We start from the raw sequence: 12,213 nt of genomic DNA, 5'->3' as shown, positions 1-12,213 counted from the left end.
TCCATGACAACCACAGGGCTGTCTCAGTTTTCATGGGTCCAAAACATGAAGCAGGGCATATCCTTGACTTGTTTTTTGCTCCAAGCTGTGAGATGAGTAATCTAAAAGGGGGGGGGGGGTTGCAAGTAACCCCATTGTCATGGTCAGATCATTTCCTGGTGAGATTTGAACTCATGGCGTTACTTCCCTCCTTCAGGGGTGGGGGACCCATTCGGATGGTCCGCTCCAGGAGACTGATGGAACCTGATGGATTTCTCAGTGCTCTTGGGAATTTCCCAGTGGAGAAAGCTGGTGGAGGCCCTAGCCTCACTGTGGAACAGTGAGATGCGGAGGGCCATCGATTTGATTGTACCTGAGTGCCCTCTCTGGTGCTGTCGAACCTGTTCTGATCCTTGGTATACTGGGGAGCTACGAGCAATGAAACAGGCTGGACGTTGACTAGAGTGCAAATGGCACAAGCCTTCAAGCGAAGAGGACCGAGCATGCTCTAAAGCACATAACTGTGCCTACTGTGTAGCGGTGCGGGCAGCAAAGGCGGCCTCAAGGAGCCATCCAGCTGAGCTCTTTCAGGTGGTCTGGGGGCTGTTAACACTCTCCCCAGTGAATGGGGCTCTGGTCCCCTCAAGGACCTGCTGTGGCCTTTTTGCATCGCACTTTGAGGACAAAGTCACTTGTCTCCGCAGTGAACTTGATGCTGTTGTTAGTGCAGTTCCAATGAAGATGTCAGATGCCACCACCTGCCCGATTTTCTGGGATCAGTTTCTGTTGTGCCCTGATGACGTGGACAAGGTCCTTGCAGCAATGTGACCAACCACGTGCCCTGCCAATCCTTGCCCTTCCTGGCTAATAAAAGCTAGCTAAGGGGGTATCACTGGGTGGGTCCAGGGAGTGATAAACACTTCCCTACAGGAAGGGGTGATCCTTGCTGTCCTTAAGGAGGCAGCCATTCCTGAAGAAGCCCACTCTGGACCCAATGGTATTAGACAACTACCGCCCAGTTGCAAACACCCCTTTTTTTAGGGAAGGTTCTGGAGTGAGTAGTGGCAGAACAATTGCATGCACTTAGAGTATACTGATATCTAGACCCATTTCAATCTGGGTTTCGATCTGGTTACAGGACTGAATCAGCCTTGGACACCCCAATTGGATCACCTTCATCCAGAGAGAGACAGGAGGAGTGCAACCCTGTTAATTGTGCTCCATCTCTCATCAGCTTTTGATACCACTGACCATGGTACCCTCCCGGATTGACTCCGCGGGATGGGTATCAGAGGCACTGTGCTACAGTGGTTCTGGTCCTACTTACAGGGCCAATTTCAGAGAGGAACATTGGGTGATTTTTCCTCGGCCCCTTGGCAATTGAGCTACGAGGTTCTGCAGGGTACCATCCTGTCCCCAATGTTATTTAACATCTATATGAAGCCGCTGGGAGCGGTCAATGGGGGATTTGGAGCCAAGTGCCATCAGTATGCTCTATCTCCCTGTGACATCTGAATCACAAGAGGCTGTGCAAGTCCTGGATCAGTGCCTAGGCTCAGCAGTGGGCTGGATGAGGGCCAATAAACTGAAGCTGAATCCTGGCAAGATGGATGCCCTGTGGGTGAGTGGTCCCCAAGTCTGGGTGATAGGCTTATTCCCTGTTCTGGATGGGGTTCACTCATTCTGAAAGATCAGGTCCATAGTTTGGGGGTACTCCTAGATCCATCATTGTCGCTGGAAGCCCAAGCGGCCATGGCAGCTTGGAGTGCCTTTTACCAGCTTTGGCTGGTTCGCCAACTATGGCCTCTCCTGGACAAGGATAGCTTGGCCACAGCGGTACAGGCGCTAGTAACCTTACGACAGGACTACTGCAATGCACTCTATGTGGGGCTGCCTTAAGCGTGCTCCGGAAGCTGGAGCTAGTACAGAACGCAGCAGCTCAGCTGTTGTCGGAAGCTGCCCCTTTCCAGCATGGAACTCCTTTGCTGAGGGAACTGCACTGCCTATTCGCTACCGGGCCAGGTTTAAGGTTTTAGTACTAGTGTATAAAGCCCTGACTGCTCATTGGAAGGACAGATACTGAAGCTGAAGCTCAAATATTTTGGCCACCTAATGCGAAGAGAAAACTCTCTGGAAAAGACCCTGATGCTGGGAAAGACTGAAGGCAAAAGGGGAAGGGGACAGCAGAGGATGAGATGGCTAGATAGCATCACCGATGCAATGAATATGGACTTGAGCACACTCCAGGAGAGAGCGCAGGACAGGAAGGCCTGGCGTGCTATGGACCATGGGGTCACGAAGAGTCGGACACGACTGAACGACTGAACAACAACAACAATAAAGCCCTAAACAACTTGGGACCAGGATACCTGAGAGAGTGCTTTCTCCCTTACCAACCTGACTGGTCAATGAGGTCATTGGAGGGTTTGCTCCTGGTGGTTCTACATGGACCTCTGGCCCGATTGGAGTCCACTAGGAGACTCCTTTCTCTGGAATTCCCTGCCCCCGGAGGTCAGGATGTACCAACAATGCATTGTTTCCGGTGCCTCCTGAAAACAGCACTGTTCCAGGAGGCATTCCTTAATTGACCAGTTACGGTTTTTATTGGCATTGTGTTTTTAAACAAGTATAATTTTATTCTGGCGTTTTAATCTTTTTTTTCTTTTGCTGTTTTATTTCTTGCGTTCACCGCTTCAAAATCTGTTCTAGATATGGAGCAGTATATAAATACTGTAGATAGATAGATAGTTAGATAGATAGATAGATAGATAGATAGATAGATAGATAGATAGATCTAGAAGAAGGGGGAAGAGTGGGTACATCAAAGAAGCACACAATCCCAAGAAACACACACTTCTCAGACCAGATTCACCTCTGAATGAGCCCTGATGTGAAATTAGGAATTCTCTTAACTGATATTAATTTACTAAACTATCAGCCTTGCCAAAAAAATGAAAGCCAAACCTCCAATCTTACATCAAATCAAACATTACTTAATTATACACAGTTATTTTCATACTCACAGGTATGCAAGCATTCTGTTACAGTGGTAGCATCAATAAGATAACCATTGCAGAGACGGCAGGTTATATGGGCATTGATATCCCAAAGCTTAATCTTTCTCGTCAGCATCTTTGGTGTCTGTAAGAAAACCAGGGTAGTCAATACACATAAGTGGGCTCTATTACTTTAAATATTTCACATTCATGATAATCCTGCAAAATGGTAAAACATGAGGTTTTTCAAAGTCTCTTTCTTTTTGACAAAACTTTAAGTGATTGGAGAATCCTGGTTTAAGTATAATGAGAATGTGTAACGATGTAATGTGTAACTATGCAATCCTGTTACTAAAGGCAATTTTGATATTTCATATTCCGGACCTGACACTGCAATATCTCTTTGCAACAAAATTTGCTGCATTCTATAGAATCATGTTTAGCTGAAGCTTAGTTCTCAGAAGCAGCAAGCAAGGTGAATGAAATGTACCACTTCAGACTGCAAGTGAGATTGCAATATAAGGAAATATAAGATTTGCAGAACAGTTTCCATTTCTGAAAATGCATTGTTTCATAAAATGAATTTGTGACATAATGAATGGATGTAACGCCAGTCCAATTACCTTCTCAGGTGGCTAGCCTTAGGAAACATACATGGGTGTGATAAATATAAATGCGTAACTATTTGGGCAAGCTCAAATTAGTATATTAACAGTCTTCAGTGCCTTCCTTTTTTTCTTAAACTGTAAGGAAAGGTGTGCAATTGAGTCCTCATGTCTTAAAATATTTTATACATACCTGAAACATAGTAATTTCAAAGTAAAGCTTTGAATTTCTATCTATTTAACATTATTTACAGGCTGCCTTTAAGGGTGGAACCCTTATTTAAACAAAATAACCCCCCTCATCAAATATATCAGTGAAATTCCTTTGGGCTTTGGGGGGATAAACCCCTTTTGAGGTATTCATACAGCATGTAGACTTATCAAGGTGTTTACCTGAAAATCATCCAGAAAGTGTTCAATTTAAAAATTTCCAGAAAACCCACATTATATGGGAGAGCCTCCACCCAGTATATAGGGGGAAAAAACTAGCATGTCAGAGAGAAGGTTCTACTCTAAACCTTCCAGATAGCTAGTTTTCAGCACACAAGAGATTTTTTTGTCTGGAGGAACAATTGGCCACGCAAGTCCCTATGGGCAGCCTAAAGGTGGTACACTTCAGAAATCACATCTATTGTTCGTGAGAATTAGGGGCTGTATCCAATGTTAATCTAAAGTAAGTCCCATTCATTTTAATGGGTCTACTCTAAGAAGAACTAACATTGGATACAACTCTAGGCCAGAAGTACAGGGGGCGAAACCCTAGTTTCCTAAGGATCCACTCAAATCGGTCAATATAATGTATACAAATGATTACCCATTAGATTAAGCACAATATACATTCTAAATTTTAAAAAAAAAACTTTGATTTAAGGTAAGAGTTAAGGCACTTAAATTCACTCATGTGCCAAAAACATAGAAATCTTAAATTAAGGCAACCTGAGCTTAACTTCTTCACAATGTAAGCAGTAAACACATTCTACACATTACGCTAGCTTGCAACTTAACCTGCATGCACCCACATGTTCCTTTAATCTTTCAGCAGCAATCCTCTTCCTCTGTAGGTTGGGGGTGGGTGAGATAATGAAGCTCAAGACACTGTGGAGGAAGTGGTCACCTAGCATGACAGACTTTATGGGAGGGGACAATATTGTTAGATGGAGGAAGCAGAGAGACACAAGACAGAGGGCAGACAGGCATTAGGGCAAGTGTCCATCTAAACATGAGGTGACTCACACATCAGCCAGTGACACAAAAAGTCCTGTATTTATGATTATACATGCATAGGATTGGCTTCTGCAACAGGTTCATTTAAAATGAATTAAGTCTTTCAAACATACAAGCAGAGAAAAGCAAGTGTGATATTCTGGTAAGCTTGAATAGTTACTTCGCTTTTACTTTTGGTCAAACATGCACAAAGAGATCAGTCCTCTGAATTAAAAGTTTAAAATGTTAAAGCATATACCTTATAGAGCTCACCCCCAAGTTTCAGTGTTCCCCCCAAATTAGAAGAGGAGGAGGGCTGGGGCTAAAAGACCAAAAGAAAGTATGGGTGCATGGAGGCCAACTGGTACATGAGTACAATATGGAAGAGTGTAGAATACATTTACCACTTGCACAGTTTGTAAACCACTGCCTTAACTGAGGGTAATGATGTTACAGACTGTGCATACACACAACCAGGCAGTATTACAAAAGCTGACATTTTATCCCAAGAAACATGAAGCACATAAGTATTAAAGCCCCTGCTTGCTGTTTTAAGGGGACAACATTCTGATATTACATTCTAATATTTTTTACTCCTTATGCTGCTCCAGGGGTGGGATCTATGGTTAACGTTCGCCTGACATTTTATGGGTTATTATAAGGTTGCAATCTTGTACATGCTTACCTGGGAGTAAGTGACATTGAGCTCAATAGGGCTTACTTCTGAGTAGCATATAGGATTACACTGTAAGAGTTGATTTATTGCTGAGAAGACCTTAGATTGACTTTGTCAGTAAAAAACAGCTTGACAGGATCTACAATTTTGGAGTCATTGGATCTGTATGGAATAGCTGAAAGTTTGCCTCAGGTGAACAGAGGTTACACATTTTATTACCTATGAATCAAAAGGCTGTGTAAGTTGGAAAAATCTGTGTGCGTGTGTGTGGATATCATGAAACAGTCTGTAAGAAATTGTTGTTCATCTTTACTTTCTGAGCTCAGGTCTTTGAGTACAAATAAACAAGTGTCTAACTATATCATCTGAGATATCAGTATGTGCTTTCATAAAGGAAAAATGTTGGGAGGCTGTCTGACAGCCTGAGAACCTTAGATTTGGAAGAGCGGAGGGTGGGGGAATCAGACAAATCAAACCGAGGAGTCCCTCAAGAATATTATGAAGGCAACCAAATTCAATGAGCAACTTTGGCTCTTAAAAATACAGGGTTGGATTCAGACTGCTTCCTCCAAGCAGAAGGGCTCCTTCAATCCACGGGAGGCTTCCAATCTGAACCAGTGGAGGAATCCCGCAGGAGGAACATGAGGGGAGGTGATTGTCATCCAGTGCCCCCACCCCTGCAGCCCCTTATGCTGCCCCAATCTGTTCTGAAGGGTAGGGAAACTCCACGGAACAATCTGACAGTATAAGCGTAAGGCGAGAGGGAAATTGGGGAACATCACCTCCCCTTCTTTCCACTGGTGGTGCGTTCTGAGTGGAGTTCCACTGAGGGGATGCTACAGTGGATGGAAGCAAACTCTGGAACCAACCCACTCAAACTACAATTTCATGAAAGCAGCTGAGGTTTGATATACTAAAACTTATGGAGTCTACCAGAAGCAGGACAAAAACACCTGCTCACATTCTCTCACTGGGAAAATCTGCACTGGCGGAAGAAGAACACAGTGTTAAATAATTAAAACAGGAGGGAATACTTTTTTACCATCTGTTGCAATGGGCTCCTACACAGCAGGTGTCAGCAAATTAAGATGCTTTTTAGTAAGGACTGGTGAGGCTCTTTGGCTCAGAAAACAATGTAATTAATTTTTATTTTAGAACATATTTCATAATTTGATTGCAGTAATCTATTCAATGTATTTTTGCCCTCAGATCTGGGTATGTAAAAAAAGTAGAATTATTTTTAAGGTAATTTTTCATTGACCATATTCTTGCTGAAGATGTGTGTATTTATACAAAAGCAGCTAGCAGAAGCCAAGCTCAAGAACCATGTTTCTTGAGTAAAATATGCAGATTTTTGTAAAAAAAAAAAATCAAAAGATTAACAATTCCTTCTCCCCAACCCAAAAGGGGCTTTCTAGGAATTACTCTGGAAATTGCTAAAAACAAATCATACCAAAGTGTTTATGTTCAGCAAAGAAACCGAACATCCATCAACACAAAACTCTGAAAATTCAACACACCCAGTGCCTGATCCTCGGTTCATACTACAGATAACTGATCGACATCCAGCTGGGGGAAGAAGGCTGACAGACCTCCTTCTCCCAGACCTCCTATGGGATATCCGTAAGCACCGCGATCACCACTGCCTATCATTCTCCTGTACACCTGACATAGCTGGAGGGAAAAGACACCTCTCCAGGTAAGGAGACATCTCTCCCACACACCTGTCTCCCTTTCTCGAGGGCCTGCCAAATCTTTACAGAGAAGGATCCAGTCATTGCCACTCTTGTGGCAGTTAATCCAATACATTAATTACACATTGGGCAAAGGTGCACTTCCTTCAAGGGAGGATACTTTCCAAAACATACAGTATATAAACAGCGCAGCACAGATCTGACGTATCAGATGCCTAGAGGTAAAGCTGAACACATTTATCTAATCCTCAAAATACACAAAACAATCCTTACTAATTTGTGAAAACAAAGAATTCAGGTGTTTCAGGGGAGACTGCAGTTTGAAGTAACAACAGTAGCAAGTCATGCCACAAGCAGGACTGTAGTCTTCAATTCTATGCATGGGGAATCCCACACAAAATATGACAAATGTCACCGGTTTTACTAAACATGAGAGCAGGAGATCCGTCACTGGACTGCCATGTGCATGCATATGGGTGGGTATGTTTTTACAGTTTAACAACATTTGCAGGGTAAGATGGGGAATCTGATCAAGATTGTGGTGCTGGGGCAGTGGGGGGCTTAACCATGCTGTTTTCTCAATGAATATCACCCCCCCAAAACTGTGAGTATGTATCTTTTCCCTTGTAGGGCAAATTGCACCCGGGGAGGGGGTCTCTTTTTATTGAGAAAATGGCACAGGGGAAGGGGTTAAACGACACATATGGCACCAACGGGATCCCCGCTGCTGCAGCTACATTAAACAATTGGGAGATCCAATTGCAGCTCTCCCACTGTTCCATCTAGTTTGGCCCTGAGGAACCTCAGGCTCTTGTGATTCTTGAAACCAGTGTAGTGTAGTGGTGAGAGTGACGGACTGGGAGCCGGGAGATCCGGGTTCTAGTCCCCACTTGGCCATGGAAGCTCACTGGGTGACTTTGGGCCAGTCACAGACTCTCAGCCCAACCTACCTCACAGGGTTGTTGTTGTGAGGATACAATGGTGAGGAGGAGGATAATGTAAGCCGCCTTGAGTTCCTTGCGAGAGGGAGAAAGGCGGGGTATAAATGCAATAAAAATAAATAAATAAATAAACAGCCATTTTGTAGCTCCTTTGGCAGGGCAACTTACATTCCTAAATATACACACATACAAATTTGTTTTGTTGGGAAGAGCATTTCTCTACGTTGCATAGTTCCTGGCCCATTTCTTCCAGGGACAGCTAACCATCTCAACCTCTATAACCACATCCCTCACTTCCACACTCTCCTTCTGCCATACTATACCTTTTAAAAAATCTGCATTTGGCAAAAGTTCTGATCAGTTCAGCCTAAAACAAACATCATATATTTTAAGTCAATATTTTATTAATTTGCCTACTTCTGTGCAAATTCAAGTATCTTTCCCCCACTCCCCTTTCTTCATTCCTTGGAAGAAACCTACTCTTCCTCTTTGTTTCACAGTTCTATTCAAGGGCAGACATTTTTTTCAGCACTAAGGACTACATTGTAAAAAGTATCTCACAAGCCAGTCAGCAGCAGCTACTTTATGAATTTGTGTTGCATACAATAGCCTGTATGAGTGTGATTGCCAAAGTACCTTTTCTAAAATATTGTTATAAAAGTTGTTCTGTTTTTAAATTGAAATTGGTGACATTCAGGAGCCTAACAGGAGCCAGCAGGTCACATGCTAGTTTGGCAATTCCCAAACTACAGCTACAACAAATATGAAATAGCTGAAAGATCTCTTGGAAGCCAAGCACCCACCCAGTGGAAGATTGGAAGGAGGCAGCCGTTGCAGTGCTTCATCGTGCATTTAGAAAAAATGCCGGACTTCCCCTGATCTTAAAAAAAAACAGGGGTAACAGTTATAAAGCACGGGAGAGGCTCTGGAGGTTGACAGACATCATGTAAAGGGCCCGCAAACTTCTGTGAGTGACCAATCATGAGTGCACAATAAAAGCCTCGTGTAGAGGGTGCTCAATTCTGTGGTGTCTCTGTATGGATGCAATTGGATCATTCACTCATTCCTGATGTAGGTACTCAGGAGGTGGCACACCCAGAACAGTGACTCATATAGAGATTCAAAGTGTGGGCTTCTCTGAGAGTAGGACAATTTTACACAACCCAAAAACTTTTTCTAAGTGTAAATCCAACTGCAGTTCAGGGGAGAAAAAAAGTGTGCTCCAGGTACCAGAAATTTGGGGAGTATTGTAGAAATGTGTCAGGGATTACCTGTTGCCCATTCCTTTCCTTGTGTTTGCCCTTGTTCTGAGACTGTCACTTTGCTCTTCTGAAGCTCCCAAAGACTGGTGTTCTGCATTTAGGTTCTTCTGAATATGCACATAACAAATCTTGCACTCTGGCACACAAGATGACAGAGTATAGAGCTACAAAATTGGACCTTATGTTGAAAGCCAGTTGCAATAGTAATGCAACACCACTAGGGCTCCCCTCTTGTGCTTGACTTAACCAGAAGGAAAATAGAGACACGGCAAAATTATGGGGAAATTAGCATACTATGGGCAACTACCCTTGTCAACCCCAGTAGTATGACAACATACCAAGTGCACTTTATATTGCAGAATTTACAAAGAAGCAGACCCCTCTCATGATATTGTTTTACTCTGTCACCTGCACAATGTCTTCAAATTTCAGCCACTTACCACTTAACATCTTTTTTCTGGAAACAAAAACATACCTGGGGCATAAAATATCCCAATAACCTATTGATTTTGTCTTTGGGGTGTCTTTATGCCCCCAAAACAAACAACATACTGGAGTGTAAAAACGTCCCATGGGTTTTTCCAAAGAACACTTGGGAAGCAGGCTTAAGTACTCAAGGTGTCAGTAGGCTGGCACAAGCCATGGATTTCATTGGGGGGGACCACTGACCTCACCACAGACAGATTTCTTATGAGGTTAGAAAAACATCCCCCTGACCAAAAAAAAAAAGTTTTTAGAAATAACAGAGTTTAACCTAAAGTTTTTACTTGACAGTTTATGATACTTTCCTAATATATTGAGTTTAAAACACACTTCTTACGACACCACAGACACATCTGAGATTGTGGGGCATTCTATCACTCCAGGATGTCTTGGGAAATGGATTGGTGTAGTAAAATGGCCCCAAAACACATTTATGTTTTTACAGTTATTGGATGAGGGCTTGCTAGCCTACTAAGCTACTTACATTAAAGACCATTCAACTGTCAGATGGAATATTAAATGTTCATGATGCCTAATATGGAAATCATTAGAAAAAATGTAAATAAATAAAAATAAATAAGTGGCTTTTTTTTTTTTAATCAGTTCACTATTTCTTGCTAACCACCTATAGTCTTTTTGGACTTTTGACTACTCCCATTAGCCTTCAAAAGATTAACTTAAAAACATTTATGTTGCATTCCCAAATGTTAAACAATGTGTTAATCCCTGTGGCAGGACTCCAAGTGTGAAAGAGTTCTTGCCACTAACAGGAATTCCCTAGTTCCAATTAGAAGGTTGAGTTAGGTGGGAAAGTTCAAGTGCTCTACTGTGGTGTAATTTAAATAAATTTCAGAATCTCCAATGACATTCAGTATATGCAAGAGCACCAAGATATCCCAGTTGAAGCAGAAGAGTTTCTACATGTGAAAATCTCAGAACAGTGACCTGCTTCTCCTTGAGTTTCCATACAGCTGTCATGCTGTAGCATTTGAAGCTAACATCAAACCAGCTTCTGCTGCCGCTATTATGAACCTGATATTGATGTCAAAACTGGTTGTATCTGGTGGGCTTGCAGCACTGATTTTGTGTATAACAAAACGAAGCATCTCTCAATGAGAAACATGCATTTTAAACTTTGACTAGATCTCCAAAAGTACCCATTTCAATTAAGTTTTTTTTTAAAAAAAACACCTTTCTGTTTCCAATCTGTTTCCTCCATTTCATATATTTGAAGCAAGATGTAGAATTCCATCAGTAAAGAGCTCTCTTTCCAGACTTGGTGGCACATATGGTCAACAGACAATATGATTTTTCTAAGAAGCATACCTCTTAAAACTGCATTTCTTTTCAGAGTCTGCCATCCAGAGACCTGAAAAGACAGAAAAAATAAAACACCTGGAAATTAACACTACAGCTGCTGGAACAAATCTCAGTGAATTCAACAATTTAGGTAAATATATCAGTGCATCTGTAAGGTGGGGGCAACTTCTAAATGATAAATATGAAAATCTGCCAGAGCCCAAAGAAGAAAAGTTAGACATATTAAGCGAATACTGGTACACCAACTGAAACCAAGTTTTAGATGTCATTCTTCCCTGCCACCACAGGGTGACAGGACTGAGAAGCGTTTCAGGGTTTTTTTTCTATTGAACTTCTGTCACCATAAAATCAAGGGGAGCTAGTCATACTATCAAAAGGCCAGCTATTTTGCTGCTTAACATAGGTCACTAGATGAACTTCTTGCAAGATCCATATAAGCCAATACATCCCAGGATCCATAAGATCCCAGTTCATCCCAACTGAGTGGATATAACAGTGTAAGTACCCATCTTACACAGACTTAGACCCACTGACCTGACAATGCCAATCATGAATGGGAGGTCTCCAGATGGGGCTGTTCACATCTTTCTTGTGTCCCAAGATTATTTCTTCCGGCTTGCAGACTCCCTCCCCAGCTGTACTGTGGCTGCATGCACTCTGCCACTGACCCCTAGCTCCAACACATCTACTAGCCTTTTGCTACAGACACACACACAGATTGGACCCCTCATTTATAACAGTATGCCCCAACTATCTTCCAGCCAGAAAATGAAAAAGCATAAACAAATTTTATGGCATTAATGACCAAAACAGATGACCACCATGAGAGATAAAAAGTTATCTAAATGTCTGTTTCACTGCATCCTAAGGTACAGTAAACCACTACTATTACATTCATAGACAGAACAAAATACCAGTGGGCAACCTTTCAGAATATCCTTCAACAGAATATGAATTACCCCTCTTAAATCAGAAAAATCTCAATCTTAAAGGTTAACAATCTGAAATCCAGTTAGGAACACATGCCTTTGAGCTGAAGTAGCACTAGATGCAT

General features: G+C 42.3%; 1 protein-coding gene across 1 annotated transcript in view; it reads right to left on the bottom strand.

Annotated features, from left to right (window-relative positions):
* Positions 1 to 11,710, bottom strand: part of PCGF3 (polycomb group ring finger 3) — a 32,225-nt gene extending 20,515 nt beyond the window's left edge. The window contains exons 1-2 of the mRNA XM_084834868.1: positions 11,166 to 11,710; positions 3,003 to 3,120 (exon numbers count right to left, since the gene is read on the bottom strand). Coding sequence (XP_084690994.1) covers positions 3,003 to 3,111 — 109 coding nt within the window. The 5' untranslated portion in view covers positions 3,112 to 3,120; positions 11,166 to 11,710. The remainder of the gene's footprint in view (positions 1 to 3,002; positions 3,121 to 11,165) is intronic.
* Between the last annotated feature and the right edge of the window lie 503 nt (positions 11,711 to 12,213).

Source organism: Heloderma suspectum, chromosome 2 (assembly GCF_057233095.1).
Source record: "Heloderma suspectum isolate Gila_16-S chromosome 2, 16-S_ref, whole genome shotgun sequence".
NCBI classification, from domain to species: domain Eukaryota; kingdom Metazoa; phylum Chordata; class Lepidosauria; order Squamata; family Helodermatidae; genus Heloderma; species Heloderma suspectum.
Note: the sequence above shows the minus strand (reverse complement) of the source record. Positions and strands in the feature narration are given on the sequence as shown.